At 38.8% G+C, this 27033-nt stretch overlaps 2 protein-coding genes across 2 annotated transcripts; both read left to right on the forward strand.

The window, feature by feature from the left end:
• The first annotated feature begins 2602 nt into the window (after positions 1-2602).
• Positions 2603-8781, forward strand: LOC133972951 (prostate stem cell antigen-like). Its single transcript, XM_062410580.1, has 3 exons — positions 2603-2743; positions 7068-7178; positions 7894-8781. Exons 1-3 carry the CDS (start codon positions 2692-2694, stop codon positions 8118-8120), a joined length of 390 nt encoding a protein of 129 aa, XP_062266564.1. The 5' UTR covers positions 2603-2691; the 3' UTR covers positions 8121-8781.
• Positions 8782-9963: 1182 nt separating this feature from the next.
• LOC133972890 (prostate stem cell antigen-like) lies at positions 9964-12302 on the forward strand. Its single transcript, XM_062410502.1, has 3 exons — positions 9964-10015; positions 10945-11055; positions 11861-12302. The coding sequence occupies exons 1-3, from the start codon at positions 9964-9966 to the stop codon at positions 12088-12090; spliced, it is 393 nt and encodes a 130-aa protein (XP_062266486.1). The 3' UTR covers positions 12091-12302.
• Positions 12303-27033: the final 14731 nt, after the last annotated feature.

The raw sequence follows: 27033 nt of genomic DNA on the forward strand, positions 1-27033 counted from the left end.
ACTGAAGGTATTTCTATGAAACTCAGGCGGATGGGACACGGGGCAGGAGGGAACCCATTCACCTTTTGGGCGCAGATCCTTCCATGTCTTCATCACTGTCTTTACTATTGTGCAAAAAAGGTGTTTCTCGATTTTCAGATTTTCCAGGGAGTTATTCATGGGCATCTATGGAACTGATACCGCTTTGTGAAATGTGGTGCAGCTTGAGTAAATATACAGGGACTGGTAGAAGTATGTGCTCTATTGAATTCTATTGTGATGTCCCAATTGAGGCGGTTGAACAATGCAGCTCTGGTATCACGTAGATTGCATTGAGTGGTTTGGTACTTAGATGTGGACACCCATATGGACAAACAGAGAATGTAAACAGTGCCACACTTTCAATCCAAACTATTTGTATCAGACAAACCAACCACATTCGGTCTCTGGCAGATTTGAGATCCTCCTCACAACTCGGAGCCACCCTAACATCGAAGAGGCACAGGAAACCAAAGTCTGAGTACTTTCAAACCCTCGCAGTAAAATCTCCCACTTACACAGACTCAAGACTCTAGCCTGGACAAAACAGACGTCAGCAACACTTTCAGATTCTTCACACAAATCAAGGTCATTGAAAGGAACAAGAAAGAATTGAGCTCTTTCACCTGAAAAGGGCTTTTTAATGTCATGATTCATTTTACGAATATTATAGAGAGCATGTTCACATCACTATCAAGCAGCTGAAGAATATCAGACAGGAGTATTTAAATTACCACTCAGCCCTGTGTAATGTATTGTCCCGTAAATGTGAAAGAGAAGTGCTCTAAAAGTTGGTCAAAAAAGAAAAACATGACAAAAGTACCACTTGATAAAAATACATCAGCAGTGTCCTGTCCACATTTGTAGTATTTCTAAAAGTGCTCTCTTTGTAAATCACCACACGTTCTACAGTTGTGGTGTTTGTCGTGTTGTGGCTTCGGTTGCAGGCACGCTGACATTTTGCCTCCAGGACAAAAACCTGCAGATGCTGGGGATGATATTCAAGAGCTGAAACGAAGCCAGCCGCAAATTAAAGTGTCACATCTCAGGGCTTTTTCCACAGAGCTCACACTTACCTGTTTATCAGGTCGAGTACATTCTTACTCAGAATATCAAATGTTTGCCTATGTGGTGACGGTGTCCCTTTGAGTTTGATCTCAGAGGCTCTTCAGGAGATGTTTACTTTCGTGACATGGTTTGTGTTTGAGTGTTCGTCAGGGTACCGGAAAACACACACAGATGAAAGAGGATGAAAGATGGCAGTGATCACAAAGAAAAGGGTCAATATAGTTAAGGTGGAGGCAGGCTATATCTCAAAGAAGAGGTCTACAGGTTCGTAGGAGTGATTTCAACCTCCCGGAGTGTCTCAGGGACTTAAAGATGTGAAAGTTATCCAGTAATTCACAAGCAAAAAGAGATTTTGTCATCTCCATTTGATGTTTTTGTGCTTTTAGTATTTTGAAGAAGCATTAATCCTGAGCAAGGAGATGGGATTTCCAGGTTTACAGTGAACAGAAGAGGAATCACGCTCTCTTTCAGAAGATGTGTTTCTCTTCTTTCAGCGACCTCCTGTCAGTGTGGAAAATATGAAAATGAGCAGATTTGTTTGTTTTTTTAAACTCAGCCTTGAACATTCATAGTTCTTGAAAAGCTCTTTGAATAAATTTACATTTTGAAGTCACACAGCTTCCAGTTACATTCCCAAGCTTCCTCATTGCAAACTAAACTGATATATAAATATTATAAAATGGCCTGTTAGGTCTGTGTTTTGATTATCTGAAGACTGTTTATTGGTTTGATTGGTGTGTTTTGTAGGACCATAGTTAGATCAAATCAAATCAAACTTCCATGAAGTAGAAAAACAAGTTTCAGTTTAATAATCTCATACTGCTTTTATGGTTTATTTAGTCTATGTGTTCTGAACCAATCAGGAATGTTATTCTGAGAAAGCGAGGCAGTGTCCCAGGAAATTGTAGTTTCCTACCAGATGTGAGATGAACTTAAGCACAATATGATCTTTATAAAAATAACACTGAAGGACAAAAACTCCAAGAGGCTACATTACCAGAGTACTATAGGAGTTTCTGTGGATTACAGATGAGTGGCAACATTAGAAAACAATACACGAATTCTATAAATCACTTTTAATCATCACCAAAACACTACATATGGATATTTTAATGACCAAATGAGGAATCAAACATTTCCTGACTGTAAAATCACATTTAAACAACACACAGACATTATACTTGAAGGTAAACTTTTTAATGTGTTTTGAAACATGCTATCTAAATAAAGCATTAGTATTAGTATGAATATTTTAATGAAATAATGAGGAATCAAACAATACAACATTATTCTTAAATCACTTTTAAACCCGGATAAAAACCCTTTGTATGAATATTATAATAACACGATGAAGAATTAAACATAAATACACTTTAACCCCTGATCTCCCAGCTGGAGAAGATTCACCCGCAGCCACTGGTGACGCTCAGGTGGGAGAGATTGGGATACAGAAAAAAAAAAGTGGTCGCGTGCACAGTGAGCCCTGCTGTGATTGGTTCCCGGGGACGTGCGTCGGGAGGTGGAAGCTTATAAGAATCAGGGTGGAGGAGAAGCAGCGGTGTTTGAGTTCTAACGGTCCGAGTCGAACGCTTCACATCCGCCAACATGAACAGAATTATCCTCCAGCTCGTCGCAGTGGGAATCTGCTTCGCCATCGGTGAGTTAGAACTTTTACAATTTAAATTTATACAATTGGAAAATCTGCATTGTTCCGCTTCAATTTAAAACCACACTTGTTGAAACTTCACCCTTAAAACGACAGGTGTGAGAACAGATGTCTCGACATGGAGTTTGATGTGTGTGTGTGTGTGTGTGTTTTTTAAAGTGCCTGGGTGAAGTTGTGGCATTTCTCTTTCCAAAGTTTGAAATCATGAAATTGTTCTAGATTCCACTTTCTTTTCTTTCTTTTTTTAAACTCGTCGTGATGTTTTCTCCTCCTCGAAAAAAAAAATGGATGAGATCCTGTTTGAAACTGTTTGCACATAGCTCATGTTGTCTGCACTGTGTGTGTTCACGCCCGATGTCTGAGGACGAACCCAGGGATGTGATGGGTGGAAATAAAATGTGCTTCAGGATGTTAAGAACAGTGCAAACACACAAAACCAGGGATAAGCTACACCTTCCTGGTTTTACCAACCGGTTTAACTGATAGAAGTTTAACTCATTTGACTGTTTCCTGAGATAATACATTATAAAGCTCTCCCCATAGCATCACATGTTATTTGAATATGGAGTTACAGATCACTGATTTAACAGGTTACCTAAATATCACGGATAAACAATTAATTCAGTTAGTTAAAGTTTAAAAACAGGTCGCTTAATGTCATTGTTAATTGGCTTAAAATGATTGCGGGAGAACAGGTAAACCAGTTTAATAAATATCATGGATAAACAGTTGGTTCAGCTCACTAGAATTACTGGGAAAATATATAATCAGTTAAGCTAAAACTATGAATGCAGTTGAACTAGCTTAAATTTAAGATACTTGAATTCACTTGAGTAGTAGATAGTCAAATTTAAATGTTGGTTATGTTATGTTGAAAAACCAGTCTTAAGTATTGCAACACAAGAAGTGTCAGAATCAGTCAGAGCTTAATTCATTCAGTTAATTAATCTGTCGACAGGAAAGTATTTAATTAATCAACCATTTAAATCTAATACAAAATCTGATTCGATCTTATAATGAGTGATGATTTGATGGTTTTCTCTTCATCATACTGGGACACCATCCTGAATCATTTTTAGATTCTTGAACCGTTTGAATTGATAAAAGAGGAAATTTGAAGCCACAGCCTTGGAAAGGAAAGATGAGACCCCAACAAAAGGCGGAACGAGTTACTGGTTCCCATAGGTGACAAAAGCAGAAGCAGGGCTTTGGTGTGTTTACCCTCTGTGCACATCCCGGGCTCAACTGTAATGCAGTTATTACAGGTTGGGGTGAGGCAGCCTGTTTGTGGCACAAGGATGTTATTTTTCTTTTTTCTTTTTTTCCAGACATTATTAAAAGACTGAATCATGTCCCGACTTGCCAGCCATGACATGATAAATTCCTCACCTCCTAACAGTGGAGGCAGTGCCCAAGTCTCAAATTCCACCCGACAGAGCTCTCTGCAGACTGGGCACACAATAAGGGACATTTGTTCTTCTGCCATTGTGTTTTGGGGCTATTGTGTTGCTTATTTGCCTTCAGGAGCCCCTATGCTCCATTGTTATGGTCTCATGTTTCCGACCACACCCTCTCTGGGAGCTCTTTTCCCGTCCCCGCTGCTTTATTCACTTTAAGGTGTTGACCCGAGCAGAAACTGACCGTTAGCCCACCAGGCCTTTTCTTAAAGTGTTGTTTTTGACAGAACAGTGATTCACAACATGGAGATAATTGAATACTGGGGTTTTACATCTTCCTCTACTCGTGGCCAGAAGGTTTGAATCTGCGTTTGTTGGTCAGGTTGCTCTGGGGCAAAGATTTTTTTTTACTGGTTTCCCCCCAGGCATCAGCCTCCAGAGAAATGGACAATACCCTCCTCTAGGCAGCTGCTTTTTGACCCAGATGTACATTTCTGAAGATCGGTGGATAGAGTTTCTAAAAGAAAGTTGACTAAACAAGAAAATTAAATGGAAGCCTTTTTTTTTATTTTGTGAGCCGTAGTTTGAACTTTGTTTACTGGCAGTTCTTTGATTTTTCGGAAATTGAAATGCCTCAGCCTCAAACAAAATGTAAATTCTTCTCAAACACTTGTTTAAAGTTAATTTTATTGGGGAAAACGAGTTCACAAGAGTAAGACTGAATGTTTCGGATTGTTTGAACAAATAATGTGCATTTGTTTTTGTCATCAAATGGTAAATGACCAGTATATATGACCAGAATATCCACTGGATCAGATTCAAGCTCTTTGGCTATTGCAATGTTTCATTCCAACGGTTTTTAGTGAGTTAACTGAATTATTTCCAAAGACGGTCTCTGTAGTACTTCTCATATTGGGAGTGGTGGGGTGTAACTCTAACGCCCTCTACTGGCAGCTGCCACCACGCCACAAATATTTAATCTGGCTGCTCCTCTGGCAGCCTGGCTACTCCCATCCATGAAGGATGTGAGTAAGAATCTACTTCACATCCAAATGACAACAGAGAATATTTGCACAACGCACCGGACCAACCCGAGCGTGTTTGTCTTCGACTTCTGAGGTTGAAGTTCCAGTCCCGTAATTACCATTACCCAGTGGCAGCTTTGAAGGCTGCATTGTGTACCTCCGTATGACTCTTCATAGACCTGTTTGCGTTTCCATTTCCGAAAGGTCTTCTCCTTTCAACTTTTTTTGTGCAGTGGCATGGTCCTCACATTGGGCATTTAATTGCAGCTCATGTTATTCACCTGTTTCGCTGTGTGGCAGTTCTCTAAAGTGAGCTGAGACATGTAAGAAACAATGTACAACTCTCAACTGGGCTCTGTGATAGTGGTTTCAGCCGGTGGGAGGTTGGATTGAGTCTCTCCTTCCCCCCTTCTCAGCTGTTTGTTAGTCACACATTGATGAGCTCACATTGAATGAATAACAGTGTTGACTAGAACCAACACTTAGATTTAGAGCTTTCCCCTCAGGTGTAAATCTTTATTACTGACTCTGAGGTCTGATTAGACAAAAAAATATGCATATTAAAAATCACATTCATTATCTTGTTTCATTTTAACAGAATTTCGGTTGGTCAGTGTAGTGAAAAACTTGGGGCCTGTTTTCCGTGACCTGTAATTTGAGTGAATGAGCAGTAGGGAGCAGTATAACGCTGAGACTTCACGTAGAAGGTCACCGTGTTCTTGCAGAGCCACACCTGAAAAATTCCATTTCCCTGCTTTCAGAAAAAAACGAGGGTTCTAAAAACAGAACCTAAAATCCTTTTGTTTCAGCTGAATATCCGATCGTTATTCAGTTTGTTATTAATTTTGTGTTTACAATTTTTTTTATTTCTTGACTGGCTTTCCTTTTCTTCTGAGGAGTCGAGTCACACTTACTTGATGGAAAACTCACATATAAATTCAAAAAAACAAAGTTTGTTTTGAAATATAAAAGTTGAAATTGTTTGAAAATAAGGGCCAAGTATTAATAATGAATCACTTAGTTTTTTAAATGGGTCTATTGTGTTTTTTGAGATGAGGCTGTTTGCTGTCTTCTAAACAAACACCAATTTGAAGGGTGTGTTTGATTAACTTGGCCTAAAATCGCGCCCTCCCTCATTACTCACAATGTCCTTTGCATCAGGCAAGGATGATAATATAGAACGATGTAATGGTGATTGCCTCCCTGTACTGTAAAAGTACATAATGATTCAAACGTATTTTTCTACTGTAACAATAGAGGGCGTCTATAATGTTACATAATTTTCCATAGAGTCTTCCCATCTTTTATTCAGAGCCTGTTCTTCACAGAGGTGTGCTGATGTGTAGAAACAACAGATGAACACACCACCAATTATAAACTGAGTCACTTCTGCTGCAGTGAACAAACAGTCACATGTAATTAACGTAATTGGTTTTACTGTTCCCATGTGTCGTCATCTTCAGACGCCATTAGATTCTCCTCAAGTTGGCCTTAAACAGATTAGGAGATAAATGGGCCCCTGGGCACTGACTGAAAACCACGAGGGCGAGACACACAACAGAATTCAGACAATTGTTTGTGTCTCTAGATATTTTGAACCTTTTATTTCTGTGTTTTTTCTTACTTTAATTTCTTTCGATAAGAAATGCTAACTGTTGCTTGCGTGTGTGTGTGTGTGTGTGTGTGTTAACTGGAGCAAGAAGAATTGCTTCTGTAGTGTCCCGTGACTTCATCTTAAGCCACAGTAACCTAAAGACTGACTTTATTCTGTATATTTAATTTCATTTTTCTGTCCAGCTCCTGTCTATACACTTGTTTAATTGGTATAACGTATGTACACTAATTATACTTCTCTGTTTTTTCTCCTCCTCTCCCTCATTTCCTGTTTTGCAGGCCAAGCTCTGCAATGCTACAAATGCACTATAGGCATCGGGACGCTTTGCCTTACCTCTGAAACCAAATGTGCAGCCGGAGAGCATTGCTTCAGTGGCGTTGGGGAGGCAGGTAAGACGCTCAGTAGCTTAAACATTCTCATGGGACAACGTTCATCTTGAAAGGGTTCCATAAAAACTTTAAAAATCAAACCAACTGCATTTTCAAAGACATTGCAGTTGAAATAGTTTTATTTAAAATTACTGGTCTATAAAGCAATTGCAACTATTGCAACGATTCTGAAACCAAGACCATATATTTGGGATTATAATCTTGATTATAAAGTAGTTATTTTAATTTAGTTTTAATCACTGACTACTTGATAACAATCCTAAAAATGCAACTTAATGCAGTCTCTTCATTCCATCCTCTAGTTTATCATTATAGTTAGAGCAGCCTTTAGTTCTGCTGTGTGGTCAGACTCGACTTGTCAGTGACAGTGATTGATGGTCCACCGTAAAAAGGAAATGGAGGATCTACCAAAAACTTTAAAAAATGTGAAGCATGAATGGCTGTGAAGAAAAAAATTCCATGCAGATATGATCATTTATAAAGTATTTGCTATCTCTGTAGTTTTTAAATGCTGAAAGGGGGAGATTTAAAGTTGTTTAATTAATATTATTTCGTCATTCCAACGTAGTTTAACTCTAGCAAACTGAAACGGGAGCAACGAGGTCTTCATCAACTTACCAGTGCATTCCTCTGAGTGTATAGCCTCAGGCAGCCGTGTCAAACACAATGAACAAAGAACACTGACGGTGATTGTGTGTTTGTTGTCGTTCCACAGCCGGCTTCATGGATATAAAGATGAAGGGCTGTCTAGAAGAGGCTAAGTGCAACAAGACCTCGACGACGACCCTTCCCGGTGAATCCAACACCACAATGTACTCCATGATGAAGACGTGCTGCAACACTGACCTCTGCAATGGAGCGCCCGGTCTGCCCGGGGCCTCCGGGCTCAGCCTGGCCCTCGCCACCGTCACGGCTCTGCTCATGGCCCAAATCCTGGTTTGACAGAAGATACAGTGGATACTGGATCACACCGACCACACACACGCATGAACACACACATTTCATATTGTACACACACAAGCATTACAAGGGTTCAATTGAATGCCCACCTCAGACGAGAGCTCTGTGGTTTTGTAACATCAGAGATTGTTTTTCTTCTCTTCACACACTTTGTCTTTGTTGCTTTTCTAGTCAAACTCAGAAAGAAGCGGTGAAAGTGAATTTAATAAATTGTCCAGCTATTCTTTTAATTTGCTGTATTCTGACCCACTGTCATTTCAGAGCCATAATATTCAAACAAATTTATGATTTATAAACAAATTTATGTCAGAGCTTTCATAAACATTTCTATTTCAAGCCATTTCCTTCTTTTTTTTTACTCCAATGGTTCCATTAATGTGTTTTTAACCTGTTCTATTTCAGATATTGGTTTCAAATTTACGCTGCACTTCTCTTTAACTGTGGGGTAGAAGCTTCTGTTGATCTCTAGTTCTGAATGTATATATATATCGGGCGAATGGGATTAAATGTTGTGTTTGAGACACTGCAATGTAAATGAGATTAAACCAATTTTAAATTTGTCAATGCTGATGATTATCTCTGTTTTGATATTGGCTTGATGGATTTCAACAGTTAATTAAAACATCCTGAAATTATCCTGAAACTTTTTGGCCTTAAAAAAGAAGTAAGTTTGTCTGAATGTTTTCTGTGAAGTTGGATATTTAGACAATTCGAAGAATGAAATAAACACCTAGTGGGGTTACAAAAAAACTTCCTGTGTGGTTTTACTGTGATTTCTGGTATGGGATCAGTGCCCTCCTGCAGAAACAACAGGTGGTTCAGGTTCCAGCTCCCCCCCCCCACACCAGAGACGGTGCCGCGGCCCCTGAGTGAACTCATCTGTCCAGATTTGAGGTTTTGGCACCGAACAGGACACTCCGGTGTTATGGATGTATTCTGGAAGCTGGTGAAAGGAAAACTCAGGCAGCAGCCGATGTCTTATGCAAAAGATTTTAATGGAGACTTGATTCATCAAGGAGACCAGCAGGTGGAAAAACATACAAACGCTATCAGTCACATGAGCAATCTCCCTCTACTTGCACCCCCATTATAACAGCACATCCATGAATTGCTGTCACTCTGTCATATGTAGGTGTTCGCTTCCCGTTTGATAGTTAAGCTTAAAGAATGCATTCCCAAATCACACTGTCTTTACGTCTTTGCATTGGTGAAATACGCAAAAGAGTAGAAATTGGTGAAAGTTGAAGTTGGTGCTTCTCTGTCTGTGGCATTTGAGCTAGATATTAAAGTCGGGAAGCGTAAACACTACAATGTACTACTGGTGATAAAAAGCCCCATAAATACATTTAAAAGCCAAAACATTCCCCCCCCCCCGAGGGCTGACAAACTATCTAGTTTCATAAACCAGTATATATATATAAGTCATTAAATATATCACAAACAGCTTTAGTTGCTCTCAGACTCAGAGCAGTGACAACTGCCTCCACACTGGCAACATAGGCAGCTGCCTCCATCATTGAAGCATCAAAGGAAGCTGCCTTGAACAGTGAAACATCAAAGGAAGCTGCTTCCAAACAGTGTGGCACTGAAGATGACTAACTTTGTTCTGCCTCTAAACAGTGGCATTAAAGGCAGCTGGCTTTAAATATTGTGGCACCTGCCTTTTAAATGTCAGTGTCAGTTTCTGTTGACACCTGAAGATCCTCTACGAGCTGCCGCTGCCACGACCTGAGCTTGCCCTTACTGCAGTTTGGAGAGAGTGGAGGAGAAAAAGCGCTATTCTATATCTTTTAAGGCCTGAGTCTAACTTTTCTCATCCTCCAACATGAACAAAATTATTCTCCAGTTCCTTGTACTGGGAATCTGCATCGCCATCGGTGAGTTAAAACTTTAATATTGGGTTTTATACAAGTCGAAATTCATTTTATTCCTCTTTAATTAAAAACCCTACTTGTTGAAACTTCGCCCTTAAAATGACATGTGTGAGAGCAGGTGTTTCCTTATCCCCTGAGTGCAGTTATGGTATTTCTCTTTTGAAAGTATGAGATCATGAACTCCTGATGTCTGAGGACAAACCCATGGATGTGATAGTAGGAAATCAAATGTGATTCAGGACGCTTAGCATACCGCAAAAACACAAAACCAGGGATAAGCTTCATCTTCCTGGTTTTACCAACCAGTTCAAGTGAAAATAGTTTAGCTCTCTTGAATGTTTCCTGAGATAATACATTATAAAGCTCTCACCATAGCATCACATGTTATTTTATCACAGAGTTACAGATCATTGATTTAACAGGTTAGCTCAACATCATGGTTAACCAGTTCATTTAGTTTGCGTTACTGTTTACATCCATTGTGCGTTTTCCACTGATAGTTAACAGATAAGTTGACAAGTATTAATTGGTGTTGGTGTGTTAATACAAAAACATTTATACTTCAACTCTTTATTTGGAAAAAGATAAAAATTTTGATGGGAGGAAGTTTGATAATTGGGTGCCTATTTGAACTTGAAGGCAATTAAATCAGAAGATGAAGGGAACTGTAATAGATAGGTTCATTGAGATAGTGTTTGAATGAAAAATAATCAGTAAAAACTGAGTCTAGGGCAACATCTAGATGTTATACCTATTGTAGAAGCAACCACTTCATAGACCTTTCCATGTGAAACATGTCAGAAGCTATGTCCTGTCTTGAAGATGCCCCGTGTGCAAAATTATTGCCTGTTGTAAAACATATGCAGACTTATTGTACTTTTCTGTTTTTTTCTCCTCATCTCCCTCCCTCCTTTCCTGGTGTTTGAAATTAGGCCAAGCTCTGCAATGCTACAAATGCAAAATTGGCGCGTGGGGCATGTGCATAACCACTAAAACCCATTGTGCAGCCGGAGAGCAATGCTTCAGTGGTGCTGGGACGGCAGGTAAGATGCTCAGTAGCTTAATCATTCTCATGGGACAACGTTCATCTTAACAAGTTCCATAGAAACTCTAAAAACCAAACCAGTTGCATTTTCAAAATAAAATACTACAAATGGCAAAAAAATGAAATAGTTGAAATAGTTGGCTAAACAGTTCTTGGGCAAATGTCCTCATGAGCAGATAAATAACCTCAGATGAATCAAAATGATCATCAGCCGAAGCTATAAACACATTCACTGATATGTTGGATTCATCAGGCATTGAAGACTGGCCTCTTTTCATCCTGAGGAATGAATATAAGTGTTTTTGAGATGATGATGTTAAAGTTATGTGAGACATTGCAGTTAAAATATTTTATTTAAAAATATAGGTCTATTAACCAATTGGGGCTGGAAGGATTCTGAAACCAAGACCAAAACCTTCAAAATAAAACAAATGCATAGTGATTTAGAAATGTGCCTTTTTTGTAATCTTAATTCTAAGATTATTTTATCTTAGTCTTAAACACTGTGAAAACTTGATTACATTGATTACATTCCCCAAAATGCAACTTAATGCAGTCTCTTCATTCCACCCTCTAGTTCATCAGTAGGTTAGAGCGGACTTTAGTTCTGCTGTGTGGTCAGACTCAACTTATATTATATTGTCATTCAAACGTAGTTAAGCACCAGCAAACTAAAACAGGAGCAATGAGGTCTTCAACAACTTACCAGTGCATTCCTCTGAGTGTGCAACCTCAGGCAGCCGTGTCAAACAAAATCAACAAAGAACAGTGAAGGTGATTGTGTGTTTGTTGTCGTTCCACAGTCGCCGGCGTCATGGATATAATTCAGAAGGGCTGTCTAGCGAAGGTTGAGTGCAACAAGATCACGGACAAGGGCGCTTTGAACATCGCCAACGCCACTCTCTACACCATAACCAAGACGTGCTGCGACACTGACCTCTGCAATGGAGCGCCCGGTCTGCCCGGGACCTCCGGGCTCAGCCTGGCCCTCGCCACCGTCACGGCTCTGCTCATGGCCCAAATCCTGGTTTGACAGAAGACACAGTGGATACTGGATCACACCAACCACACACACGCATGAACACACACATTTCATATTGTACACACATAATAACTACCAGGGTTAAATTGAATGCCCACCTCAGACATGAGCTCTGTTGTTTGTAACGTCAGAGATTGTTTTTCTTCTCTTCACACACTCTGTCTTTATTGATCTCCGGGTCCTTTTTCATTACACATAAATGCTTCATGTTTGTCATGTTTTTTTTCTATCAAACTCTGAAAGAAGCCGATAAAGTGAATTCAATAAATTGTCATGCTAATCTTTTAATTTGCTTTATTATGACCCACTGTACGGCCATTTCAGCCATAACAATCAAACAAATTTATGATTAATTAACCAATTTATGTTGATGTCAAAGCTTTAATAAACACTTCTATTTCCAGTCATTTGCTTTGTTTTGACTCTATTAATCTGGCAGTGTCAGCGAAAACTATTCTCTTGTGTTTCTGGTTGTATCTTCTTCTTTTTTACTCCGGCGGTTCTATTAATGATTTTTTAACCTGTTCTATTTCAGATATTGGTTTCTGCATTTATGCGCCTGCCAAGGCAGCTCCCAAGTTTGTTTGGAGGCATCTCCCTCTGTTGCCTCACTGTCTATGTTAGTATGAGTTAGTGAACATTTCCTTTCCTGCTAGTGGTCCGGGGCATGGATAGTTGAGATTTATTTATTTGATTCAATATCTGGTCTTTTTCTAAAGTTATGCAAATTTGTTTAATGTATTTTAGTAGAAAATGTCTTTCCTTCACTTGTCTTAAGTCTAGCAGCTTTATGTCTCACAGTAGAGACAATTTCAAGGTGTGTGGTCAGTTGTGCTTTTCATGTCAGGACTGCCAAGGTGATGTAACCAGTTTCTGATGCCAATGGGAATGGTGTGTCGTTCTGTGTAATGACCTTAATCCAGGTATCATTTTTAGATGTTGATAGTCAAGCTGTTATTAAAACGATGTCCAACACAGGAATGTGGGCGGACTTGGCCGTGATGTTAATGAAACATGATGATAAATGACTGAAACTGCTATTTTCTTTTCAATGAGTAACGTAAAAACACAAACATTTACTATGACTGCTCCTCTGTCTGAAATGATGATAGTGAAAGCTTTTATTAATGTATCATTAGCCAATTAATGTTTGTGCGGTGAAAGCTTCAAAGATTTTTTAATATTAAAGTCACTTCATCCCAATCCTTACTACAATACCTTTGTTATCTTTTTGACATGTAAAACCTGCTACTTGTCTGTAATTACAGCGCTGTAGCCTTTTTTTTAAGGTTCTATTAACATTTACCATCAGTGACACAATACGTTATTGCAATAATCAATGCTTTAATGTATTTATTATGATCTGCCCAAATAACTCAAACATAACATTTCCTACCGCCCTCTACTGGCAGCTGCCACCACGCCAAAAATATCTCATCTGGCTGCACCTCTGGCAGCCTGGCTACTCCCATCCATGAAGGATGAGACTGTTGTGAGTAAGAATCTACTTCACATTCAAATGACAACACTTGGGGCCTGTTGTACAGTGACCTGTAGTTTTAGTGAATGAGCAGTAGGGAGCAGTATACGGCTGAGACTGCACATAGAAGGGCACAGTGTGTGTACGGGGCCACACCTGAAAATTCGAATTCCCTGCTTTCATAATGGACTATGGAGCCCCCGCAGTATCAGGTGAAGAAAAGAAAAAATCGGTGGCCTTAATTTAATAATCCATGCTCTCGGTTTAGCTTGTGATGTCTTTCTGCATGCAGAAAGAGGACGTCCCTACAGCGTGGCTTGTCCGCTCAACAGGAAATATGCTGCTACTGCGAAGTAAATTAAACAGCATTAAAGGAGACATATTATGCCCATTTTAGCACAGTTGATATGGTTCCTTGGGGTCTTCATGAAACATATTTTGGTCAGAATACCACAAGGATCATTTATAACAACACGCTTCTTACCCTGTCTAAAACAGCCCTCCTCAGAGTGACCTGTTTTGAGTGCCTGTTCCTTAAAAAGCGAATGAGCCATAGCAAAGAATGGATAAAATATCTAAAGATTATAACATTCACGCAGTCTATTGGACATTATTTTACCTTTTTAACTGTCATTTGACTCACTTCTTTTAAAAGTCCAATTTTCATAAAGTAGTCACTTGTTTTGCACAAATCATCCAACTAGAAACAAATACATTGTGATGTTTTATTCAAACAACACAGATCTGGACTAAAGAAGCAGATGTCTCTTTACATGAGATGACCCTGTTGTAAGCTGTCTTCTTAACAAACACAAATTTGAAGGGTGTGTTTGATTAACTTGCCCTAAAATTTTGGCCGCCCTAATAACTCAAGATGTAAATTGAATCAGGCAAGGATGATAATATAAAATGATGTAGTGAGGTATGCCTCCCTGTCCTGTAAAAGTTCAAGGTAATGATTTAAATGTGTTTTTACTGTAACAATAGAGGGCGCCTATAATCATTACATCATTTTTTTTGACTGCACCTGCTCACGAAGGAGTCTTCCCATCTTTTATTCAGAGCCTGTTCTTCACAGAGGTGTGCTGATTTGTAGAAACAACAGAGATGAACACACCACCAATTATAAGTTGAGTCACTTCTGCTGCAGTGAACAAACAGTCACATGTAATTAAAGTGATTGGTTTTACTGTTCCCATGTGTCTTCATCTTCAGACGCCATTAGATTCTCCTCAAGTTGGCCTTAAACAGATTAGGAGATAAATGGGCCCCTGGGCACTGACTGAAAACCATCAGGGCGAGAAACACAACAGAATTCAGACACTTTCCTTCTCACTGTGGTTCATCTGAGTCTTAGGGGTCATTTTGAGGCCTTGTGGTTGTTTTACATAATTTGATTTACTCTTTTTTGCCTTGCTGTTGGCTTGTTGTGTCTCTAGATATTTTGAACCTATCATGTGCTTCTTGTGTGTCATTTTAATCTCTTTCCACTGTTGCTTGGGAGTGCATGTTTGCTTTGTGCATATGACGCAATGGCAATAAGAATCAAGTTGATCTGGATTTTTACGTTCTTGTCAGCAGCACTAGGTTTGAAATGGATTCGTGAAAGCTGTCAGTCAGCATTCCGGAGCGCTGAGGTCCTGCAAGGTGTGGCACTCTGCTCAAATGCCACGACAGCTTTCAGACGCACACAACTCCTACAGCGGAATATATTATAATGAGACGCACGGTTATATTTTAGTAGGCGGGGTTGAGGACAAATGACGAGAGAAAGTAATGATTATCGAAGAGTCAATCGTACAGTCTCACTGTACTTAGCTGTTACTTGAGCTCGGTTGTAACCGAAACCAGCCGAGCAGGGTGTGTAACTTAAGTGTCAACGGAAAAAAAAGGTGTTATCTAACCAGATTGTGATTTGAAATCGTTTTAGGTCGACTTAGCTATTTAAAGGAGGTCGACCTTTTTAGCTTGTGACCATTTTGTGTCTGTTTAATTTAGTGTATTTTTTGGAGAAGGTCTGTTTTAGTTTTAATTTGAATCGTGTTAGAAGCCTGGAGACGTTAACAAATCCGGGTCGTATAAACTAGTTGTTATTGTTAAACCCTTATATTCAGTGTGATGTATTTGGGGGTTGCCACCAAAAGGACCAGAAGGTTGGGAGCCCTAATGATGATTATTAATTCACTTTTATTGATAAAGCAGTAGCAGTTAAAAAGGGCTTCACAATATGCAAGACTTCAAATCAATAAGCAACCCAAATAAACAACCAAAGAAGAATCCGTAAAGGGTTTCTGCTAGGAGTACAAGGAGAGGCCTTTTCTGACGGCCAGATGTCCTCAGGCAGGTCGTTCCAGAGCCTCAGGGCCCTGAAGGCAAAGGCCCCGTCCCCTACGCTAAGGTCTAAAATATGATCTGGAGCCAGGCCACACACACACACAAACACAAAGCAAACCGGGAGTCGGTGTAAAGAGGCTCAGACAGGTGTGATATGATAAACAGTGGATACGAGCGTTACCTGACTTCTTCCGATGTTGCCAGGAGCCAAAAATGTTCCTTATTTAGTTTTTTGATGTGAAAACTGTCTGATCTGACCTCAAACGTCACGAGTTTGTAAACTTTTTCCAGACAAGTTTTTGTGCGATGACTTCATTGTGTACTTTCAACACAACTTCCACTCATGCGACTGTGACGCTGAAACTGGAGCGACAGGTTTTTTCAAATAGAAGTTTCTATAGAATTCACTGTAGTCACTGCACGTGTCCCCTCCCCAGCGCAGACTGGGAAACTCTACATGTACACCATGAGGCTTGGTGTCACGATGGCAACAGAGAGCAGCTCCTTCTCTTTGAATCTTGAAATCTTTTTTATGTATTTTTTAAATCAATGTGCAGTTGATCACCTAATTCCCAGGGATGGTTTGGGCGTTCTTCTCTAAGGTGATCTTAATCAACAGAAACCTTTTGTCAAAACCAGTTCTGAACAAAAACAATTGAATTCTGGTGAATGGAAAGCCTGCCCATTGTTAACAAGAGGCAGGGAGTTTGTCTTTACCAGTGTTTGAGCAACAATTTTTTTTTGCGCCACTGGGAGTAAATGCCAGTCAACAACTAAGTATTTCAACTTTCTAGGTAATGATTACAAGGGAACTGAACCTTTTAGTTTTAGGAGGAAATACATGTGTTTGTGTCAAATGAGTCCTAAGTGAACTTTTGGGAGTTACTTAAAGAGGCGGCTGACAAAGTGCTGGAAACACCTGACTCATTTATCGGCCTTGCCATGACTCACCAATTGTCTTGGACAATAAAGGACAAGATGTTCAGAGAGTCTGAGAACAAACACGTGGGTCTTGTCTCCACTGAAGCTAAAATACTTGATTGATCACATTGTGCCTGTAGTTCTTCAGAGTTTTAATAACACTCAAGACGAATCATACACTTGTTTGATTGGTTTGTCTTTAAATGTGCCGTGATTTAGAAATATAACTTTTAAATATTAGGGTTTGTAAGAGACAGACTTTAAAGAGTGGTGAAAATGAAAGGAGCAAGTAAAGCTTGTATCCAACATGAGTCAAAAATGCTAGAAAAGATTGTGTACAATAAACGTACACTTCCAAAATGCAGCTTTGGTAAATGCCCATGGACACTCCTAATATGCATTTAAATTTAAGTGTTGAAGTGTGGTCCGACTTGATTTGTTTGCATTGATGTTGATGGGTGACGAATTTTTGCATTGTCCAGAGTACAAAAGAAATAAGCTAACCCCAGCTCCAATAATGCAAAGCACTAGAAATAAAATCCCAGAAGATCAAAAGCCACTTTATACACCTTTCCAAACGTCACATGTGAGAAGCTGCTTCCTGTCTTGAAGATCCCCCATGATTATTGCCTGTGTTAAAACATAAGCACACTAATTATACTTTTCTGTTTTTTCTCCTTTCCTGTTTTTTTTAATCAGGCCAAGCTCTGGATTGCAAAAAATGCAATCTAGGCTTGTGGGGCAAGTGCGTAACCCGTACAGTCGATTGTGGCACCGGAGAGCAAGGCTTCAGTGGTGTTGAGATGGCAAACATTCTAATGGAACAACGTTCATCTCAACAAGTTCAATAAAAACTCTAGAAAACAAACCGGTTGCATTTTCAAAATAAAATACTACAAATGGCAAAAAAAGGAAATAGTTGAAATAGTTGGCTAAACACTTCTTCGGCAAATGTGCAGATAAATAACCTCAGATTAATCTAAATGATCATCAGCTCAAGGTATAAACACACACACTGGTATGTTGGATTTATCAGGCATGGCAGATCGGCCTCTTTTCATCCTGAGGAATGAATTTAAGTGTTTTTTTGAGATGATTATTAATATTCTAAATGTTTACCTAAACTCAGAATAGATAAACACTGAGTATCTAACTTGTTGGGGTTACATCCTCATCATTCTTCAGTCTAACAGGTTGGAAAGAAATGCACATAAAAGCTACTGATTCATAGCATTTCACTGTCTGATTACAAACTGAGTTTTAAGATTAGGGCTTCATTTCAAACGTAAATGTACAGTAAACACAAGGTTGTCCAGTGAGAAATGTAAATTCATTCTTTTTTTATTGGATTCAATTAAAATCACTCATTTACATCAAGGCTCCTGAGTAAGTTTTTCCAAATACAGCCATTCTTTTATTTTGTATGTGATATGATTTGAAGGTCTATAAAACAATTGGAACTGGAACAATTCTGAAACGAAGACCAAAACCTTTGTCATTGAATAAATACGCAGTGATTTAAAATGCCTATTTTGTAATCACTATTATAAGATTATTCTATCTTAGTCTTAAACACTGTGAACACTTGACTACATTGATTACATTCCCCAAAATGCAACTTAATGCAGTCTCTTCATTCCACCCTCTAGTTTATCAGTAGTTTAGATCGGACTTTAGTTCTGCTGTGTGGTCGGACTCGAATTGTCAGTGTCAGTCGATGGATGATCCACCTACCAAAAACTAAAAAAAATGTAAATCATGAATGTAATTCTATGCAGATATGATCATTTATAAAGTATTTTCTATCTCTGTAGTTTTTAAAAGCTGAATTGGGGAGCTTTAAAATTGTTTAACTTTATTTTATGTCGTCATTCAAACGTAGTTTAGCACCAGCAAATTAAAACAGGAGCAACGAGGTCTTCAACAACTTCCCAGTGCATTCCTCTGAGTGTGCAGCCCCAGGCAGCCATGTCAAACACAATGAACAAAGAACACAGAGCCGGCGGCTCAGCCTGGCCCTCGCCGCCGTCACTGCTATGCTCATTGCCCATGTCCTGGTTGTACACACACAATCACTACCAGGGTTAAATTGAATTAAAAAATGTTTTGTAACGTCAAAGATTGTTTTTCTTCTCTTCACATACTCTGTCTTTATGTTCTCCAGGTTCTTGTTCATTTCACAGTAATGCTTTTCCCCTACAATTATCTTTCCTATTTTCCGATATTCCTTTATCAGCCTTCATTTCTCTGTTAGAGATTTAAATTTAGCGTCAAAGTATTTAAAGGTAAAAAATAAATGTGTAACCCTGATGTGAATTTATGATTTGTTAACCAATTTATGATGTTAAAGCTTTATTAAACATTTTTATTTCTAGTAATTTCATTTGCTTTGTCTTCACTCCATAAATCTGGCACTTTCAGTGAAAACTATTCTCTTGTTTTGCTGTCTTTACTCCAATGGTTCCATTAATGTGTTTTACTGAAATGTAACTGAGATTGAACCAATTTTCAACCAAAAAGAAACATGTATGTCTGAATGTTTTCTGTGAAGCTGTATATGTTAACAATTTGAAGAATGAACTAAACGCCTAAATGCGGTAAAAGAAAACTTCCTGTGTGGTTTTACTGTGATTGTTGGTATCGGATCAGTTCCATCCTGCAGGAACAGCAGGCTATTCAGGTTTCAGTGCACCCAACCAGAGACAAGTTCAGGTTTTGGCACAGATGGGGACATTCTCGATTATGAAGGAACTCGCATTTAGATCCGAGAAGAGCCGTCTGCCAACAAAAGAACTCCTAAGTGGGTCGGTTGAATTGGGTTGGTCTCCAATGAAGTGTTTCCAAAGTCAAGTATGTTTTGACTTTGGGGGTTTATTGAGGCTTCAATGATATTAAGGTCTAGAGATACCCAAGAGAGAAATATCTTTAGTGTGAACAAACTAGTTTTGACTCAACAAATAATAAAATATAAAAATGTGATTGATTGAAATCAGTGTTAATTTTGGCAGCTATTTTTGATTTAGTCTTCGTCTTTTGACGAAAATGCATATTAGTTTTAGTCACCTTTTAGTCATTTTAATCCTTCTTAGTTTTAGTCTAGTTTTAGTCGACGAAAACAAATTACATTTTAGTCTAGTTTTAGTCGACGAAAACTAATTCCATTTTAGTCTAGTTTTAGTCACATTTAAAAGCCACATTAAACTCCTTTTCTATAAAAACATATAGCTGCAGCCTAATAGCTTAAAAATATATATTTAATTTTAAATGTGAAAACAAAAAGGGAGAGCAGGTCAGACTGGAGCCGGACACAGAAACTGAACATCGGTACAAACCAACTGCAGCTTCTGCTCTGATGAAGAAGCTGAGGGGCTGATCTCTGAGTAGCTGAGAGCAGAGAAATTCTGGTTTTCACTGTTTTCATAGTTAAGAAGCAGTCAGTCACTGAGAGGCTGCTCCACGAGAACGCGCTCTGCTTTCACTGTGTCTCTCTGAGCGAGTGCGCGGGGCGGGGGGCGGAGCTACGGACCGGCGCGCTATCTTGGGTGCACACACACACACACACAGACACACACAGACAGACTCACTCGCCCGCTCCTGATACTTCATGACGGCCTGATACGATGATGTTTTAAAAATTATTGTGACTTAGTCAACCACCAACATTTTCGTCTCGTCTCGTCTCGTCAACGAAAATTAAAATAGATTTCGTCATAGTTTTTATTTTCAAAGATTCGTTTTCGTTACGTCTTCGTCACGTCTTCGTCATGGAAAAAAGGTCGTTAACGAATATATTTCGTCATCGTCTTCGTCAACGAAATGAACACTGATTGAAATAGTTTAAGAGTTTCCTGACTCAACATAATTTTTTTGCCATATTTCAAAAATAAGCAGTGAGCCAATCGAGAAATGAAAAAAATATAAACTTGCGCTCATCATTCAATAACTTGTTCTATGACAGGTGCACTTTGTTCACCTCTCATCAATGCAAGCAATGCCTGTGCATCCTTTCCATTCCTTAGCTCTGAGTAACTCTTGCATCAATAATGACGATATTGATTTATTTGTCATCTTCATCTCCAGCACTTCTCTTTGATTATGGATTTACCATTGGATAGATGGAGAACTTCAGTTACTTAAATGAAAAGCTTCAGATGCTGTATATAAGTTGGGCAATAATAATCTTCTATATTGTCATTATGCCATTACATCATGACGTCATTTATGCCAAATGACGATGATTGCTTTATCCAAACAAGCTATGGATCGTGCATCTCTTGGAATTAGAATGGCACTGAGTGGAGCACATGACACCACCAATGCCCAGGGGTCTCCTCAAATTCAATCAAGCTGCAAACATTTTCACACATTTATAGATATCAGCCCCCTAAACTTGCCAGGGAATATGTAAAGAACAATATTCAATAACACCCTATCTCACAATGTTTGTTGATCCTCCCCCTGATCCAGATCCACACCAACATTTTACTTCTTCTTTCTTGGTCCATATTACATTTTTCCACAGAGTTTGATGCTGATCGGTCCGGTTGTCTTTGTGTAATCTTGCTTACAAACCAACCAACATAAAAGTCGACAAGGGTGAAAACATATGTCCATGATGTAACTTTCACTTTTCATACATTTCTGAACATCCTTCCACAATTGCTAAATCGTATTGACGCTTATTTCTGTGCATATTCAACAAAAAGTGTTGTTAGAGCAGAGCTGTACAATAATTAAGATAACATTAGTTGGTTGGTTGAATTGGGTTGGTCTCCAATGAAGTGTTTCCAAAGTCAAGTATGTTTTGACTTTGGGGGTTTATTGAGGCTTCAATGATATTAAGGTCTAGAGATACCCAAGAGAGAAATATCTATAGTGTGAACAAACTAGTTTTGACTCAACAAATAATAAAATATAAAAATGTGATTGATTGAAATCAGTGTTAATTTTGGCAGCTATTTTTGATTTAGTCTTCGTCTTTTGACGAATAATCCATATTAGTTTTAGTCACCTTTTAGTCATTTTAATCCTTCTTAGTTTTAGTCTAGTTTTAGTCGACGAAAACTAATTCCATTTTAGTCTAGTTTTAGTCACATTTAAAAGCCACATTAAACTCCTTTTCTATAAAAACATATAGCTGCAGCCTAATAGCTTAAAAATATATATTTAATTTTAAATGTGAAAACAAAAAGGGAGAGCAGGTCAGACTGGAGCCGGACACAGAAACTGAACATCGGTACAAACCAACTGCAGCTTCTGCTCTGATCAAGAAGCTGAGGGGCTGATCTCTGAGCAGCTGAGAGCAGAGAAATTCTGGTTTTCACTGTTTTCATAGTTAAGAAGCAGTCAGTCACTGAGAGGCTGCTCCACGAGAACGCGCTCTGCTTTCACTGTGTCTCTCTGAGCGAGTGCGCGGGGCGGGGGGCGGAGCTACGGACCGGCGCGCTATATGGGGCGCACACACACACACACACATACACAGACACACACAGACACAGTCACTCGCCCACTCCTGATACTTCATGACAGCCTGATACGATGATGTTTTAAAAATTATTGTGACTTAGTCAACCACCAACATTTTCGTCTCGTCTCGTCAACGAAAATTAAAATAGATTTCGTCATAGTTTTTATTTTCAAAGTTTCGTTTTCGTTACGTCTACGTCTCGTCTTCTTCATGGAAAAAAGGTCGTTAACGAATATATTTCGTCATCGTCTTCGTCAACGAAATTAACACTGATTGAAATAGTTTAAGAGTTTCCTGACTCAACATAATTTTTTTGCCATATTTCAAAAATAAGCAGTGAGCCAATCGAGAAATGAAAAAAATATAAACTTGCGCTCATCATTCAATAACTTGTTCTATGACAGGTGAACTTTGTTCACCTCTCATCAATGCAAGCAATGCCTGTGCATCCTTTCCATTCCTTAGCTCTGAGTAACTCTTGCATCAATAACGACGATATTGATTTATTTGTCATCTTCATCTCCAGCACTTCTCTTTGATTATGGATTTACCATTGGATAGATGGAGAACTTCAGTTACTTAAATGAAAAGCTTCAGATGCTGTATATAAGTTAGGCAATAATAATCTTCTATATTGTCATTATGCCATTATATCATGACGTCATTTATGCCAAATGACGATGATTGCTTTATCCAAAAAAGCTATGGATCGTGCATCTCTTGGAATTAGAATGGCACTGAGTGGAGCACATGACACCACCAATGCCCAGGGGTCTCCTCAAATTCAATCAAGCTGCAAACATTTTCACACATTTATAGATATCAGCTGCTTAAACTTGCCAGGGAATATCTAAAGAACAATATTCAATAACACCCTATCTCACAATGTTTGTGGATCCTCCCCCTGATCCAGATCCACACCAACATTTTACTTCTTCTTTCTTGGTCCATATTACATTTTTCCACAGAGTTTGATGCTGATCGGTCCGGTTGTCTTTGTGTAGTCTTGCTTACAAACCAACCAACATAAAAGTCGACAAGGGTGAAAACATATGTCCATGATGTAACTTTCACTTTTCATACATTTCTGAACATCCTTCCACATTTGCTAAATCGTATTGACGCTTATTTCTGTGCATATTCAACAAAAAGTGTTGTTAGAGCAGAGCTGTACAATAATTAAGATTACATTAGTTGGTTGGTTGAATTGGGTTGGTCTCCAATGAAGTGTTTCCAAAGTCAAGTATGTTTTGGCTTTGGTGGTTTATTGAGGCTTCAATGATATTAAAGTCTAGAGATACCCAAGAGCAAAATATCTTTAGTGTGAAGAAACTAGTTTTAACTTAACAAATAATAAAATATAAAAATGTGATTGATTGAAATAGTTTAAGAGTTTCCTGACTCAACATAATTTTTTTGCCATACTTTAAAATTAAGCAAGAGAAAGAAAAAAATATAAACTTGCGTTCATCATTCAATAACTTTTTCTACGACAGGTGCACTTTGTTCACCTCTCATCAATGCAAGCAATGCCTGTGCATCGTTTCCATTCCTTAGCTCTGAGTAACTCTTGCATCGGGGGGAAGGTAGAGACAGAAGACCTGAAAATCCCCAACTTGTCCCCTCCCAGGTGACATCCTATATATGTGAGGCCTCGCAGAGCAGGCTCATCAGTTCTTACTCCTCAAAGGATCCAAGCAGCTACAAGCTTCTCTGAACAAGGATTTGTTTCCCCGCTCAAACTCAGGACCAAACCAACTTACTAAGATGGCCAGGATCGTACTCGGACTCGTTGCAGTTATTGCATGCTTCATGCTGGGTGAGATTAATCAATCAATGTTATCACTGGTTAAGATTTGTGTACAATTTTTCTTTTGGAACAAATTATCTGGAAATGGTTGGTTAGATTTTGGTTCGTAAAATCTTATAAAAATACATACATTTCTCAATTTTATTCAAGTTTGTCTGTCAGATTATACAAGTTTTTATAGTTTTTAATGGTGTCGCGCTGGTACATAGAATGTAGTTTAACTTGTAAGTGTCAAGACGTCGTTCCCTTCAAAAAAATCTGCTGTCATCGCAACTTAACCAACAGTTTTCATACGGACTTTTACTGCGTAAGAAATTAGCTCAATTAAAAAAACGGCTGAGGGCAGGTAAATATAAGAATTGCGGATTTCAATTCTTTGAAAAAATTTACCTGAAATGATTTACTTCAATCTTAATTGAAAAAAAATTCTTTAATAAAATCAACTGAGTATTTACTTTAAATCCAACTGTACATCCCTGTTCTGTGAAACCGCACCGCTGACAAGGCGATCGTTTGATTTGTCAGCTAGAATTGGATTTTTCTCGCAGCTCATCTGGGCGGGGTCTAACAACTTCACCTTGTGCCCCAGTGCAGGGGGGGGCGCACCAAATTTGGGAAATGTTTAGAAAAATTGGGCCACAAAATATTCATGCTGAAGAATAAACTAAATCTATTGAATCACAATAGATAAAGTAATGTTTTGATGATTCATTGACAAATTTTCTGTTCAAACTTCTGTGGATATTGTAAAAAAAAAAAAAACTAATTTACAAAATTTGAAATACATCTAACTCTTGTGCTTTTTTATACTTGTGTGTTTCAGTGGACTCGCTCACCTGCAAAAAATGCTCCTTGAGCGTTTTTGGCTTCTGCCTCAACTCTGGCACAGTGACCTGCGACGCCAACGTGACCAATTGCTTCACTGGAAAAGCCAGTAAGTCACCTCAGAATTACCAAATGCTCACACCCTTTCCCTTCAAACAACACACAGCAGCACAGGCTTCATTCACCTCAGTCCTTCTCAAGCACTGTTACGCCCAGACACACAGATCCGACAGCCCACCCCAGTGCTCCCAGCTGCCAAACCAGTATCATACGTGACCAGATACTGATACTGTAACTCATGGTCGCTGTACCAGTGGAAAATAACTTATTTTCCTGAATCAAAGTTTTAAGAAGTAGATTGTACATGGTCAGTAATCAAAATAAAAGGATTCATTTGAGTTTCAGTGTTGGACAAGAACTTGTATTTCAAGTTTTGAGTGTTTCATTTGACTTTAGATTAATTTAAGAAGTAAAATAAGAAAGTAAAAAAGAATATTTCTACTTTTACAGATCTTAAAAGCATATCTTATGTTGAATCTGCACCATTGTGTTTAAGATACAATAAACTACAGCATTTTTAAGTGAACTTGGTGCGACAAAAAGTGACGTGCAGTGTAAAGTCCAATGAACCAGAACTTGAACATTTTAATGTGAAATATTTGTTTCCAACTCTGTTTTTCTCCTCAGTCTAACACAAACCATTTCTCTCTGCAGCTTTCCCATCACTCACCAGCTTTTCAGGCTTCAATTCCCAGGGCTGCGTTGCTGTGGCTGACAACGGTGGTTGCAACAAGACCACGAACGGAACCCTGCTGAGCTTCACATACGAAGTTAAACTCGATTGTTGCAGCACAAACGAATGCAACCCCGTCAATACCAGCGACGCCCCAGTCACCAAGCTGACTTTCACCGCCGCCATTGCTGCAGCTCTCCTGGCCTCCGTGTGTGGAAGCATGCAGTAAAATGTCGTGTCCCAACCAAATGACAGCAGCAGCCCCCCATGCTACTGAGTTTACCATTCTATTTCCCATAATTCACCTCTTGTAATGTTAGGTTTTTGGGGTGTACAATGACATTAGATACAGTCAACATCATGGAGGTTGATCAATGGAATGAAAACATTGTGTTGAGCATTGAGTATGTCGACCTGCCAAGTTGTTGTTCTGCTTTTTAATCAGTGCATTTATTTATCGTTTCACTAAATTGTTTCTTGTTGTACCAAACAGGGATTGTTGAAATAAACAAAATCACAGATACTTCCACTGCTTGTTACTTTTTTTTTTTACATAATGACGATATTGATTTATTTGTTATCTTCATCTCCAGCACTTCTCTTTGATTATGGATTTACCCTTGGATAGATGGAGAACTTCAGTTTCTTAAATGAAAAGCTTCAGATGCTGTATATAAGTTAGGCAATAATAATCTTCTATATTGTCATTATGCCATTAGATCATGACGTCATTTATGCCAAATGACGATGATTGCTTTATCCAAAAAAGCTATGGATCGTGCATCTCTTGGAATTAGAATGGCACTGAGTGGAGCACATGACACCACCAATGCCCAGGGGTCTCCTCAAATTCAATCAAGCTGCAAACATTTTCACACATTTATAGATATCAGCTGCTTAAACTTGCCAGGGAATATCTAAAGAACAATATTCAATAACACCCTATCTCACAATGTTTGTGGATCCTCCCCCTGATCCAGATCCACACCAACATTTTACTTCTTCTTTCTTGGTCCATATTACATTTTTCCACAGAGTTTGATGCTGATCGGTCCGGTTGTCTTTGTGTAATCTTGCTTACAAACCAACCAACATAAAAGTCGACAAGGGTGAAAACATATGTCCATGATGTAACTTTCACTTTTCATACATTTCTGAACATCCTTCCACATTTGCTAAATCGTATTGACGCTTATTTCTGTGCATATTCAACAAAAAGTGTTGTCAGAGCAGAGCTGTACAATAATTAAGATTACATTAGTTGGTTGGTTGAATTGGGTTGGTCTCCAATGAAGTGTTTCCAAAGTCAAGTATGTTTTGGCTTTGGTGGTTTATTGAGGCTTCAATGATATTAAAGTCTAGAG

Source organism: Platichthys flesus, chromosome 17 (genome assembly GCF_949316205.1).
Source record: "Platichthys flesus chromosome 17, fPlaFle2.1, whole genome shotgun sequence".
Classification (NCBI taxonomy): domain Eukaryota; kingdom Metazoa; phylum Chordata; class Actinopteri; order Pleuronectiformes; family Pleuronectidae; genus Platichthys; species Platichthys flesus.

What these genes read in the sequence shown, in the direction of transcription:
- LOC133972951 (XM_062410580.1), top strand. Translation starts at nt 2,692, where the DNA reads ATGAACAGAATTATCCTCCAGCTCGTCGCAGTGGGAATCTGCTTCGCC. An exon ending in GGGAATCTGCTTCGCCATCG is followed by an intron (nt 2,744 to 7,067) that starts GTGAGTTAGAAC and finishes CCTGTTTTGCAG; the next exon opens with GCCAAGCTCTGCAATGCTAC. An exon ending in CAGTGGCGTTGGGGAGGCAG is followed by an intron (nt 7,179 to 7,893) that starts GTAAGACGCTCA and finishes GTCGTTCCACAG; the next exon opens with CCGGCTTCATGGATATAAAG.
- LOC133972890 (XM_062410502.1), top strand. Translation starts at nt 9,964, where the DNA reads ATGAACAAAATTATTCTCCAGTTCCTTGTACTGGGAATCTGCATCGCC. An exon ending in GGGAATCTGCATCGCCATCG is followed by an intron (nt 10,016 to 10,944) that starts GTGAGTTAAAAC and finishes GTTTGAAATTAG; the next exon opens with GCCAAGCTCTGCAATGCTAC. An exon ending in CAGTGGTGCTGGGACGGCAG is followed by an intron (nt 11,056 to 11,860) that starts GTAAGATGCTCA and finishes GTCGTTCCACAG; the next exon opens with TCGCCGGCGTCATGGATATA.